The sequence below is a fragment of the Amblyomma americanum genome, chromosome 1 (assembly GCF_052857255.1).
Source record: "Amblyomma americanum isolate KBUSLIRL-KWMA chromosome 1, ASM5285725v1, whole genome shotgun sequence".
NCBI lineage: Eukaryota > Metazoa > Arthropoda > Arachnida > Ixodida > Ixodidae > Amblyomma > Amblyomma americanum.
Genome location: NC_135497.1, coordinates 265,943,764 through 265,970,922, shown reverse-complemented (window position 1 = coordinate 265,970,922; position 27,159 = coordinate 265,943,764). Strand labels below are relative to the sequence as shown.

The 27,159-nt window shown below is 42.8% G+C and overlaps 1 protein-coding gene and 1 long non-coding RNA gene across 2 annotated transcripts; both read right to left on the bottom strand.

Annotated features, from left to right (window-relative positions):
• Positions 1–2,475: 2,475 nt before the first annotated feature.
• On the bottom strand, positions 2,476–14,436 carry LOC144096915 (uncharacterized). The gene is made up of 10 exons (XM_077629730.1): positions 14,336–14,436; positions 11,147–11,280; positions 10,817–10,890; positions 7,567–7,616; positions 6,927–6,986; positions 6,607–6,681; positions 6,021–6,117; positions 5,400–5,494; positions 4,144–4,298; positions 2,476–2,522 (listed from the first exon to the last, which is right to left on the bottom strand). Exons 1-6 carry the CDS (start codon positions 14,351–14,353, stop codon positions 6,676–6,678), a joined length of 342 nt encoding a protein of 113 aa, XP_077485856.1. The 5' UTR covers positions 14,354–14,436; the 3' UTR covers positions 2,476–2,522; positions 4,144–4,298; positions 5,400–5,494; positions 6,021–6,117; positions 6,607–6,675.
• A 4,944-nt stretch (positions 14,437–19,380) lies between these two features.
• On the bottom strand, positions 19,381–27,159 carry LOC144096906 (uncharacterized). The gene is made up of 3 exons (XR_013306863.1): positions 26,748–27,159; positions 25,786–25,890; positions 19,381–19,479 (listed from the first exon to the last, which is right to left on the bottom strand). It is a non-coding gene; the product is annotated as an uncharacterized LOC144096906 (long non-coding RNA).

Genomic DNA, 27,159 nt, shown 5'->3' with positions numbered 1-27,159 from the left:
CAGCAACCCTGACCGTTTAGGCTCGGCAGAAGAGTTTTAATGCTACCGCAGCTGTTTAAAACATTAACGTACCCAGCGAGAAGATTCAATATTCAGTGAAGGACCCAAGGGCAATAAACATTGAGGGTAATAAACATTGACACACTTAAAACATCCTCAGTGTTTTGGGCTCCCATGACGGCCATGTATACTCGCTTACTCAAATGTATTTGAGCTAGCTAGTGCATGGACGTCTCGACGCTCCCGTAGAGACGTCTGTGACTGGGTTGCAGTAGGCCCCCGTTGCACCTGGGATTGCAACGGGTCCCAGAAGCATCTGGGGTTGCAACTGGTCCCAGTTGCAACTGGAAATCTGTTCCTTAAACCAGATGGACTGGGACCAGTTGGAAAACAGTTGGAAACCCGTTACCAATTTTCACCTGGGAATAATGTGAGTCATCTTTAGGTGGCTAAGACAAAGAAGAAAGTTCTGCAAAGTGTTACAACTACCAAAAGTAACACAGCCTCGACTTCCGGCATCAGTTTAGCTAATCTGACACGGCTGACTTAAATTTTCCATTATGGAATACGAGAGCCTGTTGACAGGTGCATTTAATAATGCCATCCAGCAAGAAGTGGTGATGTTTCCAAAAGCTGGCAGCGCTGAGAGCCAAACTGCAAAAAAATATCACAATGGACTATTCTCATTCTCAGCTACCTCCATGTACAAAATAACAAGTTTTTAGGTAAGCATTTCCTATAACTCCAACAGCAGTCCAAATAGCAGTAAAAATAAAGTGTAGCACATGTGTTTTCAAACGTGCAGGCATCTTCCTGCAGCGAAGAAAATCAATGCACCTTGCCTAGAAATTGAAAACTGGTTTTGGGGGAAAGGAAATGGTGCAGTATCTGTCTCATATATCAGCAAACCCTGAAAGGAGGGACTAAGAGAAGAAAGGAAGAGGTGCCATAGTGGAATGCTCCAACCACTTGGGGATCTTTAATGTGCACTACACGTTGCACAGCACACGGGGCGCCTTAGAGTTTCGCCTCCATCGAAATACAGCCGCAGCAGTCGGGTTCGAACCCAGGTACTCCGGATCAGTAACCAAGCGCCCTAACCACTAAACCACCATGGTGGGTGGTACCTTGCCTAAAAAAAATACTTAGCACCTGCTTATACAGAGAGCAAATTTAGTGCAATGACTAATGCCTGGTTTCTAAAGTGAATGAAACCACACAAAACCACTCTGCCATAGTGCAAAAAATTTACCCCAAAAAAGATAAAACCAAATAAGGTGATGCACGGAACAAACTTGAAAGTTTTCCTGCTTATAAAACTGCAGCCCCAAGACTGACAGATCTCCAGCACAAAATGCACATCACATGCACATCATTCTGAGCGCAACTAGACACTAACACTGAGATGTGCCAGTTATCCAAGAATGTTGCAACACTGTCTTTGCCTGCAACATGCACAAAAAGAAAATAGAAATGTGGAACTCACAGATCTGTGTGCGCAGCTTCATCGCTTCCCTAACAACACTGGAGCCAAGAGGAAGGTCAGCAAGCAATGCAGTCAAATACATATGCAATCTCTATTCACACATGTGAGCTGGAAATCAGACTGCAATGACAACTTACGTCTGCAAAGTGGCCTCAAAAGGACCTTGAGCAATTCCGCTTTCCTGTATCACTTGCTTCAAGGTATCCTTGACAGTGGTCAGTTGATGGTGTACTTCCCGTGTTATGTTTTTGGCAACATCTTTATGAATTGTGAGGTGATCTTCAAGACTTTCTTTTGCTTGCTATAGAAATAGAAGTGGATGCCATGCTCAAAACAGCTATTATATTTTCATGACAAACCATGCTAGCTAGTGTGAGAATTTGTGTATGAAAACAACAAGCAGTTGGACTGCAACTTTTCTGAGCAGGCAAAAAAGAAAAAAAAATGTAACACACATGCTGTTGGCAAATGGCATTAATTAACTGACCTGAAGCTCATTGTAGTCCTGTTTTTCTGCAGACTCTGTTTTCAACCATTAGAGCATCTGCAAACAGTGAAAAATGGACACCATTATTTGTCAACGTATTACGATGCAAATGCAGAACTATATTACACAGTAGTAAAGGTCATGCAGCGACACTGCAAAAGGAAATGGCATGGCAGCACATTGCGGCTCCATTGCAACGGCATTAAAGACTATACCCTCCAATAGCAATTCCAGTCTATGCACAAGTCAAAATAACTTCATGGCATTAAACAACACGCGAATATTTATGAAAAATCTCTATTTAGCGTGCATGCAGTTATATCTGCATGCTTCCCAAGAGCTCCCTTGTTTCAGAGTGCACTGTTCTTAGTACAGTTTGCATGAGTCAATATAACCATGTGAATGTGGATATCATACAATTCAAAACATATTGACAGAAACAGAGAAATCAAAACTTAGACATTAGATGTTAAAAAAAAGAGGATAAATTTGATAAGTATACCTCTCTCTCCCGTCAGAGCTTCTATAGTGGTCTTTGCCGCTCTTTCTCTGCAAAACAGAAGCAAGGCTGTCAGATGCCCCGATAAATTTGTTGGGAAAAGATGAAAGCCATAATTAAAAGAATAGATCTTCAACATAGCTACAGCCAGCCACCTGAATATATCCTAAGCTGCATATGAAAAGGTAATCAGGGGGATAAAGTCCCATGATGAAAAAGCAAGAAAATAAAAAGCACAACAAAATATACATACCGTAAAACCCATGATGAAAAAGCAAGAAATAAAAAGCACAACAAAATATACATACCGTAAAATTTCGAACAAGTGCCCCCAACCATGTAAGAGCCCCCTTAACTTCACTGTTAATTTCACATTAGCACGCTCTTCTGAGAAAACGCCCCCCCCCCCCCCCGCGCCCTTATCACTCACCGCCCCCAGGCAACAGTGGCCTGCCCTATCCAATCCAATCCTGCTTTTCAAACCGTTCGCAATTTCACATGCTCGTTTGCCACGCGCCATTTGTCCACTTGTTTTGGCACTGCCAGGTCGGCAATGCATTCGTATAAGTGGCGAAGAAAATGAAGTCATACAATGGCATCGGGAAAACGGAACGAACATGCCCCAAGCGGCTCAAGACTTCGAGCACGACTGGAAATTGATATAGAAATGGGACAAAACTTTCGAGAACTTGCTACGGGAAACCAAAACTTCGAGGAAAGTTGAGTAAAGACCGTTGCTGTTTAGTGAATATGTGGAAGATGCACTCCTCGAATGAGGAAGAAAGGCAGGATCCATGTGCACTGCGCTTTTTTTTTCTGGCAGGAAAATGTCGCCGCCATCTTGAATTTCGGCACCGTTCCGGGATAACGCCCTCCCCACTTTGCCAGTAATTTCGACTTGCGGGGGTGGGGGCACTTGCTCGGAATTTTACTGCAGGTATTCAGAAATTTGCATGCATGGGAACAAACATCATCTTTGCAGAGGCACTTGTCATCAGAGTGCAAGAAAAAAAAGGCTAAAAAGAAGTTGCCCCTTCAAACAGCAGAGCAATGCACCCAACACATATGCTTCCTACTTTCAGTAATGCTGGCCCGTTGTTCTCGTTCCCATTGTTCTCCTTTTCTGCCCATTCTACTCTGTCAGTCGTGCTTGAGCTAGTGCCTTTATCCTAATTTGGTAAAACCCTCTCTCATTTATATGTTACAGCCATTAAAAGTAAACATAATGTAGGTTTCTATCACAACCTTATAAGTAAGGATTAACTTTTGTTGAATCAGTAGACTCGGCCTACGGCCACATCACGGCTGAAAAAAGGGGTACAGGAGACAACTGCTAAGACAGATAAACAAACATACTTTGGTATACATCTTGGCCACACTACATGCTGAACTCCCATGCTGAAAAACTTGCAAGTGCCTTAAATAATGCCTGTCCTCACAAATTAATAAGCTCAAACATACCACCAGCAAGCAAAGTAGAACTCAGACATATTGGTAGCACATCACTTCGTTTTCCCTGATGACAGCCACACACAGAAAAACAAGAAATGCTGAAGGTTACTGGCAACAATTTTTATCCTGCAGTGGAGTCCTCACTGAAGGTGAAAACAACAACATATCAGGGGTGGGATGACAAGCTCGTGGCTGCACTGAACCCTGCCCAACTTTTACCTATCATTCAAGGAGATGCGCTCATCACTGAGCTGCTGCACGGCACTGCCTAAGGCCTCAAAAAGTTTCAGGGCCGACCCATCGTCCAAGTCAGACAGGTCGCACAGCTTGCTGGCCAGCATTCGCAGTTGTGCAATGAGCTGGTCCTTCTCCTCCTGGGGTCAGGTGTGACAAAAACAAAAGGTATTTCAATTGGAACCACAACTGAGCGAACAACAGTATAGAGATTACTCATGCATATGATGTCAGTAGCACAGAGAACCTATATGCAGGCAACTATGACTGTAAAACATGGCATTCGAACACATAGCCAGTCGTAGCTCATATCATCGCATGGCAGCCTCAAGAGTGTAACAATTTTTGGAACAATCTGATCAGGAGGCCCACCTCCCTGTAGGCTGCAAGCATATTACAGCACTGCTGAGCAAAAGCAGAAAGCCTGCTCCTGCTGCTCAAATACTGGCTTCTATGATGGAGCCTTTAGAGGGAACACTCTACTCCATGTAAAATTTTATCTCAGATTCAGTGTCTCCAGATGACCTTGAAATAACCTTGTGATGCCTACCACAGGAAAAGTGTGTAAGCTGCATAAGGTGTACCATGTCTACAAGGTTCACCATGACCACTCTGGTCCATTATGGTGACATGGTCTTTGATCTTGACCTCTGTCCACCCCCAAAAATTGGCCCACCTACCCCCGAAATTTGACCTTGGCAAATTTGAACCGAAATCGATGTCCAGCCATAACTGACCACACACAACACTACGGTGACCTCCAAATTTAGCCTGGGCCACCTCAAAAATTTGGCCCACCCACCCCCAAAATTTGACCTTAGCATATTCGGACAAAAATCGATGTCTAGCCATAACTGACTGCACCAAACACGACGATGACCTCCAAATATGGCCTGGGCCACCACCAAAATTTGGCCCACCCCCAACACTTTACCTTGACCGATTTGGACCAAAATTGATGTCCAAACATAACTGAGCAAGCCTGACACGATGAGGACCTCCAAATTTGGGCCACGCCATTGCAAAAATTTGACCTTGGCAATTTGGGAATGCTTTCGCACTACACTAGGTTTAACCGAGTTGAAACCTTGACAATTTTTTTGCTCAAAACTTGCTAGCGGTGTGCCTGCAAGTACACAGAGTTGCCCCACGCCAACTTCCAGCCGCCTGCCAAACCTGAGAACGAATACAGTCTCAATAGGTAAGGTTTAATTACTCAGCTGAAATCATGATGAACAAACCTTTTCAGTTCTATGCTGGAGTACTAGACTTTCGTTGTCTGCAAGCACATTTTAATGCTCTTCAACAAGGCGCTGCATATTCAGGCGGCACTGAGCTGTATGAGTGAGAGAGTACGAACAGCAGTTAGTCACTTCATTGAGCAACAGCATGAGCGAGGCTGCCGTACGTGCAGTGTCCAGATGGCGAGGAATGCTGGCACTTCAAGCTGTTGCATACCCAAATTACATTGTACCACACAGTTCTCAACCTTATCAGCACCCAGGGGTCAGCAAGACAAGAAAACTCGATGCAGCCATGGGACAGATGTGCTGAACCTGGTTCCTCAAGAACATGTTTTTGGGGTCTGGACTGGATAGTGCATGTCATTCAGAGCGATGAGACATCACCCAAAGTGCAATACCAACAGGCAATTATAGGTGGCCATGCTATTACATATGTCAGTAGAGAGCTGTTGCACATTAACAGCAACAGACAGATATGGCAATGTCTAGTCGTGCATAGGCAGGCAAGTTAATGTCTACTTCTGTCAATGGCACTCAGCCCAAAACCAATGAAAGGACTCTTAAAGCCCTCATAGTAGGAACCAGAAAATTAATTGTGCGAGTGAAATCAAGCATCACCATTGTCAGCCCTTAGTGCAACAATCCGCAGCTGAAGATCCTTGAGGCAGCCTCTCAGAACTTGGTTCGAAGCCTCTGCATCCTCGCAAACCTGCAACTGCATGTAGAAACTGGTCATTTCATTCAGTTCACAATCTTTGTGTATTGAGTACACAGTGCACAAAAAAACACCTTGTAATCTTGATGAAACAAAAATATGATTCCTACAAAATAACTTTTGTAGTCCACAGAATACCCTCCTAGTTTTCTGAACATGACAAGTAGTCATAGTAACCCCATTGTTGCCTAAAACTCGATGTACAGAAGCTAAAATAAACAACTAATTTCATTCGGTATGATAGGTCTAGTGGCAAAATTGTAAAAAAAAAAATTGGTGAAAGTAAATTTAAATAGTGCGTGGTTTTAATCAATTAGCACAGCACCAACCTTAAATGATTAAGTGCGAAACCTCCCTCAGGATCGTCCTCATCCTCTTCTATGCTTATGGCATGTAAGATTCAGATATAACCTAACCTGTCCTCTTTTTATGTTTTTATGCTATGCGTAGACAGAGTTGGTAAGTGAAGGGCATAACCAGCTATGATACCTTGATGTCCAATTCCTTTTTTGCAGCTCTCGAGCTCTGCAGTCAAGTGTCTATTCTTCTTGCTCCACGTCATCCCTGTAAACATGGCGGAGGATCACATTAAAACCAAGTGCAGATGCCACACACAGTCTGCAATTGGATGGCATCACAGACATACCAAGGTGGACCCATTCCTTCATTCATGCAAAGCTGTCAGTCAAGTGACATATCTCAACCACACTGCCTTTCATTGATTGCATTTTGTTCCCGCCCTTCTTCTCAATCACAGAACTAGTGAAAAATAAAGAAGGTTGTCCAAACGGAAGCTCACTGATACACACCATGTTAGCATGTGCATCTTTCAGCTTCTTCTTAGTGCAGTCCAGGAAGTTTGGAAGCAGCTGCAATGAAACAGTAAACTTTATGTTCAGCTACAACGCATGCACTAAAAATGCAACCACATCGTTTATGACACCTGCACACTATAAGTAAGTCTGTAAGTGCCCCTTGCACAATCGTGCAACACCAAATTACAGCAGACATCCGTTACAAATGAAAAATTTAAAGCAGATCATTTTTATTTGAAGAAGGCCATCAAGCAATAAAGCAAAGGATATGAGAAGCTAGAAAAATAAAAGGCATAAATTTTAAAAGGTAATTCCTTCTGATGAGCTGATTTTCTCAGGTCCGTACATCCAATAAAGAGTGATATATGAATTAGATGTTGCCACTCCAACTCCTGGCGTGAGGCTGAACAGCATTTGTAAGCAGTGAGTAAAGGTCTTCAAGGGGCACTCAATAAAAATGCCAATAAGGTTTTGCTCTATCTCATCTATTAGTAAAACTGGTTTATATACATGTAGTGTACCCAGTTATCCATCATCCAGATAGCACCAATGAAGGCCAAGATTAAAAAAACAAGCACAGTATTCGTCCAGCAAAGAATAAACAAACGACTAGAAATGTGCAAGGGCTACGTACAGTGTTGATTTTTCTCAGTGCCTTGATTTCTTCTGAGAGTGCTGTATTTACTTCGTAGCATTGACAAAAGGGTGAAAAGAAGAATTAAGTGAATGTCGCCACTTAGCAGGTCTTAGCTGTCTCTTCAAGCAAAATGCTAGTATTAAAAACAAACAACCTCCCAAGAGGGTGGTGGTCTGCTTTCACCACAGAATCTGCATATTGCCAACAATATACGTTGAATTGGACTTGCTCTGTTTTACTTGGTTCTCGCAAACTCCTCACATACCAACTTTACACATCCAAGAGAAAATACCATAAGGACAAACTGGGGATCCTGAATGGATCCATCTGGTTCCAGCTGGATCCGAACGCGACCAGATTGGCACCCAACTGTATCCAACTAGATTCAATAAACACAGCAATCAAATTTGTTGGTCTCAATGGATTATACAACTGGTTTTGCAGCTTCCAACTGTCTATTCCAATTATTCTCTCCCAACTTGGTAATCCAATTGGGAGAGCTAACACCAGTTGGAATGTTAGGAACTGTTTGGAATTTGCAAAACCAGCTGGATGAATACAACAGGTTCTTAAGATTCCAATTGCACATTACAATTGGGTCTTGAGACTTTCCAGTTAGAAAATTCACAACAGTGTGTTTGCTAGGAATTGCAAGCTCCAAGTGGTAGTAGAACTGAACCTACTGGGACTGGGCATTCCAAGTGGTTCGAAATACGCAACTGGAAATTTTCCAACTGGATATCCAACTCGAAGTCAATGACTGCCTTGACTGGTAGGTATTTACATATTGCTATCTATTAACACGGAACAGAGAACTAAATAAGTTTTTGTAAAGAAAGATATTAGCAGCTTTAACTGCTGAGTTGTTTTCTTCATTTCTACCATTACTGTGGGCTTGATTAAGTGAAATAACTTAGCTCAACAAATAAGCGCCGCTGACCCCAGCACCAGGCTGCCACCCATGTATGTAATAAGTAAGTGGGGGCAAAAGCGTGTTCTGTGGATGTATATTGAGATTATGTTACTTCTGTGTGATGCAGACTTGTCTGTTTGGCTCACCTCCCTACAAAGTTAAAACAAATCTTGCAGGAGCAATTACCATTGGTGGATGGCACCCTCGGGGGCTTGGCGACTAAGAGAAAAATGGCACGGTTAAAATAATGCCAAATACGAGATGATGAAGAAAAGACACAAGATGCAGTGCTGGCAAATTTTACACGTCTACTGCTCAGTGCTCATTCTAGCAAAATTTTCGACGCCTCTTTTTCCTTCCTCTATATTTCTGTTAACCCTTTACAGGTTCTATCATTAAAGGGGTTCTGAAAGAGGTTGCAAAAAGTTGCATTATGGCTGTGATGTTAAAGGAAGCCACTTCACAAATATCCTCCAGCAAGAATTTTTTTGATGCAGTTCATAGAAGTCGAGTAATCTGCATTTAAAATTTGAATTTCAGAATCTTCCCGCCTTTCCCACTTCTCTCGTTCCTTTTCGCACGCTGAAAGGCCGGCACTCGTTCGCTGGCCCCATTGCAGGGGGCAGAGCTTCCAGACCTGTCGCAGCTAAGCCGCTATACTGCCCGTAGCCATGGCAGCTACCTGATGTCTCAAAGAATCTAACCATTAGCCATTGCCGATTTGGTATAGGCAGGAGCGTTGGAACAGAAGAGGGTGCGAGCATGAAAAAGTCATCGAAAAAGCTTGCCAACTTTTGCGCTTCATTGTGGGTTCTCTGCTACATGTAGAAGTGTATTATTTGGCTCAGGTGTTCATGACAACACAATGGCAGTGATACAGTGAGTTGATGTGCTGTCGTCGGAAGGTGTTTTCAGAGCTCCTTCAATGGAGTACTTGCACCAAACTTTTTGTTGCATGTTTTCTCTTTGGAAGATCTTATACACGTGGATCGGAACTTGCAATTTGCCTTTGCCTGGTAAATAATTTATGACCAAGTTTCTCTCATGCTGCTTCAGTTCCAGTTTCAACAGTTAAACAGTGACTGTATGATGCATAACTTGACTTAAGGTCACGTGATGCCATAACGAAATTGCTGTATTATATAGCTGCTTGTTCATTCACTTTCATTCCAGCTCTTGGGACTGACTAACACAACACTCAGAGTGGAGACAATAAAGCAGTAATTACACCACAGTTCTCTCATGCCTCCCATAACCTGATGTCTACTTGCACTCCGTAGCCTTTGTTCAACTCCTGAAACTTAAAAATGCACCAGAGAAGAAATTAATTTATACGGCGCGGTTCGGGTGTCCAACGATATATGAGACAGATACTGCGCCATTTCCTTTCCCCAAAAACCAATTATTACGTATTTGGCACGCACAGGCGAATTCAACAGGCGAATTCAACGTGAAGGTTTGCCTTTACTACTGTGTTGCATATCAATATGAAGAGCAAACAGAGCTAGAACTTCATTTTGGTATCCATACCCCTTTACCAAACATATTGCTCTCGACACATAATGCCCATGTTGTATGTGTTGCTTTGTTTCTACTCCCTTTCTAAACCCTTTGTTCTCCTCCATGTGTGTGTGTGCGTGCGTGCGTGTGTGTTTGTGTGTGTGCGCGCGTGCGCGCGTGCGTGCGTGTGTGTGCGCGCGCGTGCGTGCGTGTGTGTGTGTGTGTGTGTCTTCTTTACCAAAGCAAAAGGTTTCAGTTGTTATTCAGCGCTATGTTTTGTGCCTTTTCTACGATGTACTACAGTCATCTGTGCCATTTTGATCATGGCAATAACAAAGAAACGGACCAGCAGCAAGGTTTTTAAAAATAGGGGTGCTGTCAGTGCTCTTTTGAGTGAACCACTATGAAGAGCTTATTAATGCGACAACATTAAAGCTTCCGTTGTGCAGCGAATCTGTCGGTATCGTCAGTGTCGTCGGCATTGTGAGTGAAAAATCTCTGGAGGAGCAACCTAGGTGCGCCACATAGATCACGTGACCTACTGGAGCCATCAAAACCTGCCCACCGAATTGTGAGCAAACTGACCGCGGTGGCAGGCGGAATTTAAATTAATGACTGGTAGCCTGGGAAGAGCAACCTGGGTCGCAGTGGCCTATTGTCACTCTGGGACAGCTACAAATCCGTTTATGCAACAAAAAATTCACGAAAACACGGCCATTTGCCTTCGGCACTAATAGATTCACTACTATTAGACTTTTTTACAAGCTACACTGAATGAAAGCTAGTAAGAGGTAAATACACAAGGGCTTAATGGTGCAAGCACTAAATACTCACATGCATCTAATTTTTTCAGGAAACCTTGGAACCCTTCATAGCTACTGTATTCCCTAAGAGTGATGTCCATGATTCTGTAAGCAAAAGTTTTCCTGTTTACAAAGAGCAAAAACTAAGTATGCTTGGTACTGTTTATAAGCCAATAGGAACAATAAAATTAGGATTGGGTTTTCTAGTAAGTAATGTTAGTGTATATACCCCACAGTTTGAATTTTGTCTACATATGGATTACTCATTCACATTGGCAGCCATGACACAAGAAATGGCATCTATACTAAAACACATTCAGTAAAAAAGATAGAAAGGCAGTGCACATGCACAGTGACTCACCTCATTTCAGCTGCCTGATGATGTCGCACCTGTTCTTCCATGGCACTCTTGACAAGACACAGTTCGGTTGGGAGACTTGACACGCGAGATACCCTCTTTTCAAGCAATGAGTGGCAATCAGCTATTTCACGCTCCTAGCAGAAATAAAAGAGACAGAAAACAGGTGCAAGTTCAGAAATTTGCTGCACAACAAAAAAAATCCATTAATTCCAATTTGAATCTAAAATTACAATACCCTAACTTGAACCAATTGGAACTGTAAAAGAGCCTAATTGGTTCCAATTCCAATTGGATTCAGCTGAAAATTCCCATTACATCCAACAAGAATGTATGAAATGGAGCCATTTGGAATCAGCTGAGAGTCCAAAAAACCTGATTAGTTCCAAATGGTTCAATTAGATTCCATTTGGAACCAATGAAATTTTTCAGCTGGGGCTCATAAAGCATTCAGACTAAGCCAGATAGTCACCTGAATAAGCTATGTCCCAATAAAAATTCACCAGTTCCACATTCCTGCTCAAGGCACCACAAGTCTGGCAAAGGACATACAATAGTGCACAGACCATTGTGCCTTGTGTACCTGGAGCCAAATTTGCTTATTTCTTCTACCTATCAAAGCACATCTGATGGGGCTGCCCTCATTTCTCACGCTATTAATGCTAATCATGTCATTCATAATGCCACTATAAAACTGACGGATGCCGAGTTTAGAACAGACTTCATTGCAAAGGAATAAAGGTTCTGGTAACAGCATGGGTCGCTACTGGTCAAACCAACAAACTAAATCAGCACGTCAGTGCCCGTTAAAAAATCCCCAGGTGGTTGGAATTATCGCCCAGCCCTCCACTATGGCACCTCTTTCTTCTTTCACTCCCACCTTCCTCCTTTCCATTGCAGCATGGTTTGGGTGTCCACCAAGATATGCAAGACAGTCACTGCGCCACTTCCGCAAAATGAAACTTTCTCACAATCCTCAACTAAGTCATGTGAATACCAGTCCATGTAAGTGCCAATAATATCACTATCATTTCCACCATTTCTTCTCTATACAAAAATTGTGAATACTCAACAGTACAGCCAAAGGCCGAATAAAGTCTTCAAATATTCCTTTGTTGAATTAATGAATGAATGAACAAACAAGCCATGGCCCTGTGGTTACCATTCACAAAAAAACAAATTCAAAACAAATTCAAAAACAAATTCAGGCATTAAGGTAAAGTATATGATAAATATTTCGTGATAAGAAAGACAGGAATATCAAGGTAGTGAAAGAATGCAAATAGTGCTCACTATGCAAGCTATATCTGGACTCTGAGTGAAAATGGGTTACATCTAGAAGAAATAATATCAGGAAGCTAATTCCAAAGTGATATATGGCATAAAGAATAAATCTCAATGAATTGCAGTCCTATGCATGTCTGAACATAAGCAAAAAAATAACATGGTTATGCACGCCCAGACATGCACCGAGGAGTACTAAGTGGCACAGGTGAAGAGCTGCTATTGACAACCATACTTATGCGATAAGCAGAAGATCCAAACCGAACAGCTTATTCTACAAAGGCGGGTGCCAGTAACTTTTATCAAGTTTGAATGCATTGAACTAGTGCATATATAGTTACTGAAAACAAATGCGGCTACCCAATTCTTTTCAGTATTACTTTTAGGCAATTCTACAGAAACTCAAGGCAAGTATGGTGAAGGGATTTCCAGCTGGGGGGGGGGGGTGTACCAGGATTATTTAGGCTGATTTCTAGACACGAGCAAGAGCACATTTTAAATTTCGGTGCAGGGAACCAAGTGAACATGATGCTTTTGCACATATAAAGGTGCTAAGTGGAGATCAGGAAAGGTTGGGTGTTAAGTTATTGGCTAAACATTTGTCAGAATTATAGACCTTGATTTATTAAACGTAGCCATCGAAGAAAATTCACTTGTGTGTGCCTTCAACAAAAAATTAAGGAAGCAAATACACATGCTTTGAAGGTGAAAGCATTAATTTTTAATTTATATTTTTCCTTCCTTTCTAATGACACACGTACTCATTAGCATACAGTCGTAAAGCAATGCATTCACTAGGTTCACCATTATTCGCCAAGAAGCAATGCGGTTTTGTGTCCTATGGGTTGTATGCTCGCCTCGCAATCTGAAGTTCCTGGGTTCAATTCCACACACCTTTGGAAGAAATCTTTTACTTTGCTGACGACATTATAAAGGGGGTAGAGTTACTGTATAAGTACCTAGAGTTGTGCGTCAGTGTTCCCTGCACTGCTCGCACCTCTATCGGCTAAACCTGATTACATGATTGAAAAGCATCTATGGATTGTGGAGAAGCCAGCTGGTGCATATCGTCTAGCACTAGACGGTTGCTAAGTCCATTCGTATGCCTACTGTTCTCGTGCTTTGCGACGTTTAATTTTGTCCGAGTGGACATGTATAAATCGATGATTTTTTATCAATAACAAGCAATTTTATCGCAAGTGTATGCAGATTGTTAAAAAGAAATCACTTGTGATTTGTGGTGCTAGAACAGACAGTGCCACTCATCCACCACATGGCAAGTATTTTGTTGATAACTCATTGAGATATGCCTAATTAGTGTAGCTGATGCACTACTAGCAAGTTGTTTCATTCAATGCGACAGTAATCTGCCTATAATAGAGCAAGTTCGGCAGCTAGAATCAAGCGGATTGAGCCTCCACTCACTCTTACCACTACATCAAGTCCACCTCCTGCATGCAGGAGTTGCGGCTTCCCTCATAATATGGTTACTTTGGATAGCAATATGATAGACCTACGTGCAACTCTAGGTACTATACAGCAACTCTAATTGGCGATTTTCTGGACCACTTTTCCTGGACAACAAAAATGTCATGTTTCATTGCTAATGGGTCATATAAGGCTTTCGCCTTAAAACTGAGTACTCTTCACGCTGCTTGTGAATGATTGTGCTGGCAACAGCCTGGCTAATACTTTCTGAAATCTTTATCAAAGTGCATTTACTGTGTACTGTGAATGTGAGTGTCAGACACTCAGTGAGACCATATTCTGCAAGAATAATACCAATAATTTGTGCAAAAGTTTAGTGCAAATACAGCCAGCAGCTCAACAACAACTGAGATATTATTTATGCATATCTGCCTTTGTTAGTGATGAGAAAATTTATGCACAAAACAGCACAGTTTTTACCTTAAATTTGAGCTCCATTCTCAATACGATTAACTTGTCATGTGTCTCTCTTATGAAATCCAATCCTTCCGAGTAACAAGGTCTTTGCTGACTGGAGGTAATGCCTGCACCTGCGTAAGAAAACAATGCCATGTGCATACAAAAATTCCATAAGCAGTGGTTTCCTACATAAACTATGACTGTAGCTGAACAATCAATGGTCAGCTAACAGCCATAATTGTGGGCAGTAGCGGTGAGCTAACTGGAATAAGTGCAAAAAAAGGACAGGATAAAGAACTCAAATCAGTGTCACAGCGACATTATTAAGCAAAAAAAAAGCACCAATATTCAATAGTACAGTTTCTGCACCAGTAGACTTGTAAGCTAGTATGAGATTTATTCAGAAATTGATATGAGTCCCATATTCAAGACAATCATCCATACCTTAAAAATATTTTAGAACTAAAGTTGCCAGTCACAGCATCGTAGTAACTATATTATGAAAAAAATTTCTAGATGAGAATCAAGGGTGGTACAAGCTTTAGTACAAGCTCAAACTTGCTTTGGGCCACCCATCTTGTCTTGAGAAAAGAAGAGTGACTGTATGATCACAACATTTATGCACAGAAATGACCATAAAGAAAGGCAGCACAAAAGGCAAAGAATAAATTCACGATTGTAAGACAAGCCATGGCAAAGTTAGCAGTATTAGACTGTTGTTGTGATGCTAGATGGGGAGGTCACAGGAACTGCACCGGAGACTTGAAGGTCAACCTACCCGTGCGCTACACCTGTGCATCTCTCCTGCATGGACAATGTCCCTTAAATAGCAAAGCACCCAAAAAGATATGTCCATTTCTTCAATTTCCATAGTTTCTAATGTGCCACAACCGAAGTTTCACATTTAGCCAGAAACTGAAAAAGCAGGAATACCTTCACATTTTCCAACCAAGCAAACGAACTAAGTATATGTAAATTAGATGACTCAAGTGAGCCAAAAATATCTGCAAGATAATTTAAGCTGTCCTGAAGCTAGAGCTTCAAACCTTACAGCTCAACTCACTAACAACGCCTAATCCTACTGTCTTACCAGGTTGCACCTCAGCAGCATTGGCGGATCTAACAGTTGCAACCTGCGTTGTTGGCAATCGTTTGTTGGCTTTGGCCTGCACTCATTGTCTTTCCTGTGCATTGGGCTAGTTGTGTTCTACAAAAAATAAATACAAGCATTCAAAAATTCAAAAGGGGAACAAAGTTCCACAAAGCATGGTGTACCACCTAGATGCTAAGAAAAATTTGCTTCTGCTAAGGATGGTAAAAAAAGCAAGGAGACATCAGATAGAAGAAGCAGCACAACGAAAACATTTCGTACATCATAAAGCATTACTTTAGATTTAAAGCGGCAGACTTAATTGCCCATATATCTAATGTATTATGTATTGGAATAAGTGAGCAATGACCACTCACTACTTGTGGTGCCATGCAGCTACAAGAAAATGAACCATAACAAGATAAACAAAAGAGTGCAGACAAATGCACCTGCATCAGCCAATTCAGTGTTAGGTGAGCTGAAGGCTGAGGCTTTGTTGCCCATTGTTGTATCATTCATATGATTCACTACTGCATGAGTGCCTTCCAATATCAAATTTTTATCATTTTTAGCTAGCATAGCTCAGTTAAACACATCGGGCTTCAGAAGTGCCAATTTTACTCTGATGGACATGCAGGCAGCACTATCAAACATATTATTTATCTTGGCATCAGTGTGCATTTTCGCGGCTGCACAGTACAGTTCCGTAGATTCAGGTAAGGCAGTCCAAGACTAAATGCCATATATTACAGCTACCGAATCCAACAGTTGCTATCGAAAGCCAGCTCCTTCCTGAAGTATTTCCAAAAGCCAAACTGAAAAGAACGCAGTGAATTAACTGCAGTGCTTGGCGCAATGAAGCTGAAAAGCTGCACTTTTAAACTTCTCAGACAGTATATTGCAGCAGAAGCATGTACATTCCTCTCGTACAGAAACTAAACTATTCAGCAGCAACACTTGATTCGGTGCACTTTTTAAAGTAATTTTAATTCTGCAGCTAAGCCAGCTACAAGACCACATGTTATAGCTCCTACTCTATGCAAATCTGCATGCTCATCAGAGTTGTAATATGTATCGTTATAGAAGCTTATTACAAATGCTTAGAGAACAGAAATGAAATTTGCTTCATGACCATGCATATGTAAACAAGTTAATTACATGGTGATGTTAAATTTCCACTGCAAAAATGGAGGAGCAAGAATAAGCCAATGCAGTATTTTGGAACTAAGCTAGGAATTTGACTATTAAATGCCTATTAACTGGAACAGTTGCAAGAAGAACAAAATTTAGTCATAACTGTTAGGCACAATCCCTAAGCTCACAAAGCTCATTCTGCGGTTGTCGAAAAACAGGGAGCCAAAGCTGCAGATATTCCGCAGTGGCAAAAAAGCGACAAGGCAGCGCGAAATGGTGTCAGTATATATGCGCCCCCTCTGCATGTCCTACCAGCAGAACATATACATTGTTAGCAGCGGGCGAATCATAATTACGGTGATTCGGTTACGGATCTATGCACGTAATTATATACATGCCGCATTGCACAGCTGCAGTTTTTAGATGGGCTCCTAAAAGATTCAAGATGGCAGCGAATAGCCACCCCGCCACACCGTCAGCCGAGGGTGTCACAGTGACAAAAATGGCGACTGCATGGCGAGTAGGCCTAGTGGGGCCAGACACTCCTCAGAAGTTGCATGATAAAATATGACACACACTCGACAGCTATTTTTTTTTTATAACAGCGAATAAAAATTTAACATTTTCCGTGCATTCACCGCCTGCCCCTTTTTTATCGACATTGGAATGCCCAAGGTACCGTGTTGAAACGCTAAACGCGCACCAGCTGAGCGAAAGCTGCTTCTTATGGGTCGCCAATGCTAAACTATTACAATTCTGACCACATCAGGAAAGAACTTCATCTAAAATTGGTATATTAAGAAAACAAGACTGTCGTATGCCATCTCTGCATCAAATTCTGTGCGAATAAGCGAGCGGTTTAAGCGTGAGAAGCATTTTACAGTGCGTGTGCAGCGTTTTATACGTAAGTGAGTACGTGGGGCATCCAACTTGTCATTACAACATAAAAAAGCAATTAACATATTGCTGGGGGAAGAAAGCTCGATCAGCAATAAATACGGCGCACTAGCACATGAAAATCAGAAATAAACACAACATCGAGATGCTCAATAAACTGACCTGTCTGGCACAGGCAATGTACGCCGTCGCTCCAACGCATGTACTCGACCAAAAAAACATGCTTTTAAGTCACGAGCTGTTGCCAACTATATATACACGACTATCGCATATATATTCTGCACCTTTGTCGTCTACACTGAGACCGAAATGAAAAAGGTTACAAAGTTTACGAACTACTAACGGAGCGAAACTGCATACACGGTTCTACACATTGTTTACAGCGAGAATTACTACATGAATAATAACACGTTGCCTAGGACTTTCCGTCATTAATGCGGCGAGGACGCAGTGACTTACGACACTCTGCGATGTCCGGCAATGTTTTCACCTCGTTTTCACTCTCGTTCAATGCCACAGAAGCAGCCAATAAAATATGCCGCAAACCAACTGTACACTGGGCATACCAGACGGCTTGCAGACGATTTCCGTTATAATTTTAAAATTAATCTAAGTTCAGCTACGGACATGTAGTTAGATGAAGTGATAACATAAAAAATATTACTATTTTTTTTCGTAAGTCACAAAAGATACTAGTTTCTTTCTTGCTACTAGCAAGATTTGAAAACCCGGAACTGCCGCTGCTGCCACCACTGTCGCCTCGCGAAGTGGAGCAGCGATGGTCAGGGACGTAGGCGGTGAGCGCTTGCAAGAATGACAGTACGAGAAAATTCTGTCGAGTTATTGTGCCAAGGGAACATAATTAATTGCAGGCCTAATGTTGCCGCAAGACATCCTGCATGTCAGCAAGGACACTACTGGCTGCATGTCAGCAAGGACTCTACTGTGCTAGGTTTAAATGCATGGAAAGTGCTTAACGCCTTCATTTTTGCTTACACAGTGTGCGTATTTATATTCGCGTACATTTTCGCTTACGCAGTGCACGTATGTTAGTCCGGTGGATGGACTCTTTACCTGTATGTCAGTAAAGAGCACCAATGCACCAACATACACACCGGCCGAACACCGTTCGACCATGGGGCTGGATGATAAAAAGAACGGCGTGCTAGACAAAAAGATAGCCTCAAGATAGCCAATAAAAGAGTTTATTAACAATGCTTGGTGTGTTCGCATGGTCATACAGCACAGCACACTAAGCATTCAATCTATGCTGCAGGGTATTACAGACGTGGCGTAGTTAGGAAGCTTTCGCGTATTTATCACTCTGCTTTTTAAATTGATCTTCCTTTCACCTAGCGCCTCAAGAAATTGCTGGTGCAGTCGTATATCTACCAAGGAGAGCTGTACAATTTTCGCATAAGCTTCACAGAAGCTTCAGGAATGAAGCTTTTATGAAAGCTGTATGGCTTTCCTTAGAGCACACAGGACCGCACTGCTTGTATGTCCACCCATCAGGGTGCCAAGTCCTTCAAGGCAGCACAACGCTCCCACCATTTCTCCTGATATAATTCATACACTGTACTTACATGATGTCGTTTACACTCTTCCGTTATATTTTCCACCACGTTTGACATGTGCACCAGGGTTCCGTATAGAACTGCCTAATATGATGCTTGCTACATGTGTTACTGTGTTAGTCAATAGAGTCACATAGCGTCACGTTTCCAGCCAGTAGCATCCACACCATGCATGAGTATGACATTCGAAGTTGTTATGCCTTATTGCTGCACCTGCTAGGACACTTCTGCAGCTCAAAGGTCATCTGCTATTTAGATAGCTATAGGGACAACTGTTGTCAATTCGAATTTATTATGCTGGCTGAAAAGCTCTGTCAGAGTTGCCACATCACTGAACAGCCTTGTGGAGTAGTTAGTGACTTGTTATCATTTTGAGCTTCCCAGCATTCTGTGCAAGCAGTGCAAACTAGCAACCAGTCCAATGCATGGCTAACTGTGTGCTAAACAGCATAGCCTTCATTACATGCCTGAAAGGAAAACATAACAGCAATGAAAAACAAGCACCCCAAATTTATTTGAGCATGCATGGAACATTCCGCACCTGCCAAAGGAATGACCACCAGATGCACATTTTATCAAGAAAACTAAGAAACAGAGCAGGGACAGGACATAACAATGAAAAAAGAAAGAAGGTTGTTGAAGAACTAATTGGTTAGGCCATCTGCTTTTGCTTCAAGTGTTGTAGTTTCTGAGAACCCAGGTTCGTTTTTTCAATCAGACCATAATTTTCCTTCGCCCCTTTTCAGAGTTGCAACTTGTAAACTAAATCTGCAAGTGAAAACACTGGATGTAACGTTATGATGAAGGAAGCCATTTGTATAAAATTGACACGAATTTAGGAAATGCGCAAAATAAGACAGAGCATTATGATAAATGCCAAAGTAAATGCCAGTTAGCTCAGTTCGTAGGGAGACTCCCATGATGAGACGGTGGTCCAGCGTTCGAACCTGTACCAGGACGAATTTTTCTTGAACTACGAAGTTTCTGTGGAAACTGTGTAGCTTTCCTTTGTCACCAAAGGCTAAGCTTGTGTATATGCTCCCATATTACAAATATATTCCATCTTGGGGGTTCCCCTAAACTTAGGACCTGAAAATACAAAGAATTAAGGGTAGCAAATGGATGGACAATTGTGCACTGCATACACAATAGTTACAAGCACACAATTTGGTTGCTTTTAACAGTGTCATTGAGAACAAGGAATAGAAAATTCCATGATGTGGATAAAAACAAAGCAGGAAAATTCAATGGGCACTTCACTGCAGATTGAAAAAAAAAAGAGCACTGCATTGCATATGCTATGACATTTAGGTTACCTTTTATAGGTTTACTGCTAGTGGAAGTAAAGGTTTAATTGTGATGGACTAGGAATTTATTCCCCATGTACGTGTCCACATCACAGCTCAGTAAGCTCAAAGATCACATGTGTGCCATGGTGCTAGCATTGGTGTGCCTTACTATCGTGGATAATTTCACATGGGTGCAAACTGCACAACGAATGGCTATGGCCTACAGCAACTTTGAGAAGATGCGAGCATATACTGTGTTGCACGATTGCAGCAGCCGAGCAGCACATGATTGCCCCCAAGTAATGGGTACTTATCTCTTGCCGCAGCTGGTCTGATCTGTCTTCAGCGCACTACCTAATCTGTGGGAAGGAGCAGATTTTCATAATGCAGCTGAACTATTATTATGGGTATGTTCACTGCCACACGTGCAGCAGCATGGCTGATGCTGTCCGCTTTTCCTGGATCCTATGTATACCCACAACTCAATAACGCTGTCTACATGAAGAGATGAATTGTACTCATGTCATGAGCTGAAGTGTTTATCTATGGTGTCTTGAGCACTTCAAGTGCCACTATAGAACTAGCAAGAAAGACCTAGTGCATTGTCAATTGCTGCCACTGCTGTTGCCTGTGAAGTTACGATTTTTGTAAAGCCATGGCACAAGCCTGCATTTTAAAATGTTTCATTGTCATATTTCTTCACTGTTAAGATGTACCGTTTTTGGAAAAAGCAATCAAGCAATGAGTTTTATTTCTTAGCCATGTAGCGGAGCACTTATGGGTGGCGTTGCTCACCTTTCGAGACCATTTCATCTCTTCAGGGGTGCCACAAGGGCTTCACTATATGGCTGAGAAGCAAACCTCGCTGTCTGTCTAGTTATTTTTGGCAAAGGCCATATACCTGCGAGGGAAGTAGTGTTCAATAGCCTCGGAAGGGAACAGCAGTTTACGATAGGCAGCGAGGTGTCAGAAGCATCGGTTAGCGGACTCACATTCAGGTCATGATCCGAGTCATCAGTCTGGGCACAGGCTCAAATCATGTTCCTAGTTTTTTTTCCTCCTCATTTGCTAATTTATATTTATTTACTGCTACGAACAAGGATACTTGAGGGTGAGGAGGCTTGGCGACATCTGATGGCTACCAAAGAAGAAGATTTCATGGAAGCGAGGCAGAGAGCATTTTGTCTCTTCTCCCTAGCTAGTTATCCGGCTGCGGGTGTGGCGATGAGCCACGTGACGATGTGTCGGAAGCTTTCATCGAGTTCCACTATGTCGCTACGTGGAAGCCTCTCGTGCGTCTTGGTTGGCTCAGGGACATGCCACTCATTAGTGAGCCCAGGTTTGTCGTGAGTCAAAATCAGCGAGCCCAAATGAGTCATGAGTCATATGAATGAGTCCAGAAGAGTCATGGATTGAAATGAGTGTGTGATTTCAGATGAGTCGCCAGTCTGACTGAGCCCAAATGTGTCATGTGTCAAAGTGAATCACAAGTTGTAATGAGTGGCTGCCCGGATGAGTCATAAGTTGAAGAGTTGTGAGCCTAAATGAGTTTGAGTTTACGAGTTAGAGAGAGCCTGGGCCTATGCTAGTCCGTGTCTGAGTACGCTCATAAAAGGGTGGCAAAACACTTGTCAGTGAGCTTGAGTGCGCAGTCGTGATTTTGCTGAGCTATGGTTGGAAGTGATAAGGAAATACATCCACTCAGGGCAGATATATGACTGCATATCCGGATCATGAAAGTGAAATAACTAGGAGAACAAGAATGATGTCAATTACATTTGGCAGGCATTCTCAAATCATGAATGACAATTTACCAATATCCCTTGAGAGAAACTTATATAACGGCTGTATCTTACCAGTGCTCACCTATGGGGAATTATACAAGGAGGATAACAAAAAGAGTTCAACTTAAACTGACGACAAAGCAGTGAGCTATGGAAGGAAAAACGACAGTTGCAACGTTAAGAGATAGGAAGAGAGCAGAGTGGGTCAGGAAGCAATGGAAGTGAATGACATCCCAGTCAAAACCAAGAGGAAATGGGTATGGGCCGGGCATGTAATCTCAAGGAAAGGTAACCAATGGTCGTTAAAGGTAAAGGTGTGGATTCCAAGAGAAGGCAAGTGTAGCAGGGAGTGGCAGAAAGTTACGTGGGCAGATAGATTAGGAAGTTTGTCTGGATAGGGTGGCTGCAGCTGGTACCGAGCTGGGATAATTGGAACGGTATATGAAAGGCCCTTGTCCAGCAGTGGGCATAGTCAAGCTGATGATGACGCTGATTGAACATAACTAACTTATAAAAGGTTCTCAAGAATCACACCATCATAACCACACTGAACGGAGATCAGACCTCGTGACCTTCACCTTCAACAACTTTGGACACGATAAAAACAGGCGGAAAAGCAGGCTCGTCGGCATCCTGAGGACATGCAAAGAAAGGCAGCCATCAACGAACTGCAGGCAATGCTGTCGCAAAACGCAACTGGCTTATAAGAGGTGGGACAATGGTTTCTATCATTTGGGAAAAAGAACGACCAACAGGACTTTCAGAGGCATGGAAAGGGGACAACAAATTAAAGAGATCAAGTTGAGAGTACTTGGTTCACCTTACAGCTCAGGCCAGAGGAGTTAAAGAGCTCACGCAGCTGTCCTTTCCTTCCCTAAACTTGCACAGTCTCCAGAACTATCACCGACAAAGGACATGGTTGACAAGATGGGGACGGCATCAAAATTTACGAAACTGGAGTTACTGGCTCCTAGAGAAGATGCAAGTGGGAGAACTACAGCAAGACATGGCTAATTTCCTCAGGAAGTCCTTAAAAACTGAGAAGGAGACATTATTGATGGCCTTCTGGGTGTAATAAATGAAGTTTGGCAAGGAGAGGAAATTCCACTAGACTGGAAACAATCAGTCGTGGTCCCAATACCAAAAGCTGCAAAACATCTCACAAGCATGTTATAGTTACGGCCCATCTTGCTGACACAATATGCAAAATCCATTTAAAGATGATTGCTGTGCACTTATCATGGTGGTTGGAAAATGAGCAAAGATACCATACACGACAAACTGGGTTCCTATCAAGCCTAGGCACAGAAACTGGTTAAGCTATACTGGTTGAAGAGGTCATCTTGCGTCGCCTTATAGCCACCTTCTATGCACTGTGGCAGCTATGAAAGTGGTGAAGGCATATGAAAACGTGTCACATGCTAAGATCTTTGAGACCATGGAAGATGTGGGTCTTCTTTAAAGGTTACCAAGGTAGCATAACCTGCTTAAGGACAGGACATCCTCTATCCGGCTCAATGGACAAGAAATCGGTAATATACCTCAAATAGAGGAGTGCCACGAGGTTCAGTTCTAAACCTTACTTTTGAGTATCACGTTTATACCATTGGCATGAAAATGAGTTGAAATGCCACAGGTGCAGTTCATGATTTGTGCAGACAATGTCACAATTTAGTTAAACCATAAGCATCTTGAGACACAAAACCTGCATCTACAAGAGGCCTTAAAGACACAGGAAGAGTACGTCCGCTAAGCAGCCTGGAAGCCACCAGAAAAGTCAAGCTACATTCATGCGGCTAACAAAAATGAAAGAAAGCAATCGGCAACTAAAAGATTTTGAAATGAAGCATTACAAGAGGCAGACATGCTGAGAGTCCTTGGGCTAGACAGTCATAAGTATGTCAAAGGAACACAATGGTGCCATAAGATGTAAACAGCGACTTCCGTACACTTGTTCAAACACATATTGCCTAGGGGAGCAGGAGCCTGAACAGAGATGGCCAGATGTTTTGTACGATCGGTGCTTGAACCCTGGATCAGGCTCAGTTATAATGACTAAGGGGACAGTGGGTGGCGCTGGAAACAATAAACAGGAACGCAATCCAAGCCACCATGGCCGTGCCAAAACTTAGCCCATCCAAGTTCTCCAGAAACATGCACAGCTTAACATATTGGCTGAACTAACTGAACAGCTAGAGGCAGCAAGAAATCTAAAGCGAAAGGACGTTATACCGATAGTGTTCGCATATAGTGAGGTGACAGTTCAAACAGTGATGACGGCAGATCCCCCTCCATGGGAATACATGACCATAACGACGGACAAGACAAGTTAATGTTGTCACAAAGAGAAGCCAACAACTCGACCTCTGGTTGGTGTATGTCCGGGAACAAGCATAGCATATAAGGACGTGCTGGTCATAGAAGAAGGAGGTAGATAGGTTTGTTCGTTGCAATGATAATTTCGTCACAGTATGGGCACTGCAATTTCTGGCCACTCCTTGACGTTATACACACATTCGATGACTTCCAGTGGATGTTTGTTTTACATGGCTCTAATATCCCAAAGCTGCTCAGGCTATGAGGGACCCCATAGTGAAGGGCTCCGGAAATTTCAACCGCCTGGTGTTCTTTAGCATGCACTGACATCGCACAGTACATGGGCCACTAGGATTTCGCCTCCATCGAAATTCGACCGCTGCGGCAGGGATCGAACCCGCGTCTTTCGGGTCAGCAGCCGAGTGCCATAACCATTCAGCCACCACGGCGGCTGAAGGAGGTAGAACAGCAGCTATTAGCCCAACACACAAAAAGCCGAACATACATCACAAAAAGATATCGGGCCACCCAGACCCACTTGTTATCGAGCCTCTACACAGCGTTTAATGCTATGGAGGCCATGAATAACATAGTGTGTATAACAGAAGCCCCCATTTACATAGATTCCTTAGCAGCCTTAAAACAACTGAAAAGAGTGACAAGGGCACTAAGCATAACTCACAAGATACATGCTCTCAATAAGCAAACAAAGGAATGCATCCAGATACAGTGGAAAAAAGGTACTGAGAATGTTGACCAGAGGACAGCAGGCACAGTCACACACCAAGTCCGGAACACTAATGGATCCCCTGCCAGCTTCCCTTTTAATGCGAGAGCATTGAGGCTCCCATTCTGCAGAAAATTAGGTGGCGGCACTGTGAGTGGAAAATCCCCGGAGAAGAAGCCTAGGTGGGCCACCTACTTCATGTGACCTTGAAATGTCATCACAACCGGCCCAGCGAATTGTGAGCAAGCTGACCACATGGCAGGTGGCAGTTAATGATCGGTTGTTTGGGAAGAGCAACCTAGGTCGCACAAGCCCTACCGGTGTAGCACCTGCCATCGCAGGGCTGTTTGTCCGTGCCTTGAGTGTTTTCTTCCCTATGTGAGTGTCTTTTTTTGCACTGCAGTTACGTCCAAGCTAAGCAACCAACTTGCCCAAAAGCGCATTTTACTAAATCACCCAAGCGTTAAAACATTAACGCTATTGCATCATACCCTTAAGGCGCAATTTTTTATGCGTGCTCTGCTATTCCCATCCTAACATCCCTTTTAAGGAAAGGTACATATGCCGTGATTCCGTGTGTACTTCCTCCCTCCCTCACAACTTAGAAAGATCAGACAAGGTGTCCCTTAGAAGGATAACGGCTAGGGCGGTGCTTACCCTGTCAGTGACATGCCGATCGGGTCCTGAAGACGCAGGACTCGGCACTTGCCCGAAGTGTTCCACGCCACCCGCAGAGGTGGATATTAGCCACATTCTGTGCACCTGTGCAAGGACAAGGGCTTCAAGGATGCATACATTAAAGGAAGTGCGACTTACAGCCACAAAGGAGAAAGAGTTCACCAAGTGGCTAACGGACAATAATAAGAGCTGGAGCCTGCTCAGGATAGTGCATGAAAATAGCCTACACGACTTTTTAGGTACGCAGACTGCCCAAATTATGCATTATGGTAAGTCTTCGAATTAAAGAAACTCCAACAATGGTATGACGTTCTTCAGTTCTCATCAATGCTGTGCTTCCACCACTGTCAATGTTTTGAGTTTTGACTGCTCGTTTCGTGCCAAGTGGCGGAGGTAAAGTAAGCAGTTATGATTACAGTGGTTAAGCGTGAATGAGGTGAAGCTTCTCGTTATTTCCACCATGGTTTCATACACCTCATAATCATTAACCAGCATGCTATGCACGCCTAGTAATCCTACTAGGCCAAGATTCAATCGATTTGATCTTAGCCTGCAGCTTTTTTTTTTAATTATTATACCGTCAGGGTCAAAATACACAGCAGATTGAGGGGGCTGCTAATTATTAGTGCACATCCCGAATAACATCGAACGAAGGGACTGCCTTAAATCAGGTTAGTATTTAAAAATCGCACTGAGCATGACCATAATACGCTATTAAGATTATTTCTACTATGGCAGGTCCCGGAGAGGCAGATGCTTTTTCATACAAACCGTCAGTTCGTTTATGTTTGTCACTGTCCGCCAATCGCACCGCCCCACAACACTACGGTGCTTACGAGAAAGATGTTTATTCGCGCGCTGTGAACTAAAATCTCCGCAGGTACATAAAATGCATCGCATGCGAAGCGTCTTATTCTCCAGTACCTATACGCTAGACTCACCTTGGCAGTGCGATGTATTCCGTTTTCCGTTTGCACACATCGCAATAGGAATCACTGCCCAACCTTCACGATTACATCCATAGTATACGTCGACTGACCACACTTACGTTGACTCCAATCAGCTCTACCCCGACAAGATTTACAAACCGCAGGAGAATAAGCTTCAACATTCTCATTCGTTTGCCACAAAGAGTGTACTTTCACAACGGCTGCAATGCAAGTATCCGCTTCCTTTCGACACGTCGGAAACATGCTCGCTTCTGCACAGCTTGACTCCTTTATCTTGGCACTTCGAAAAAATCCAGCACTGTCAACGCGTCGAAAACAAGCCCACAGCGCCCATCGTAACACCAGCACACATTAACGAAACAGACACGCGCATTTGACGCTTCAATGTTTGTAAACATGGGAT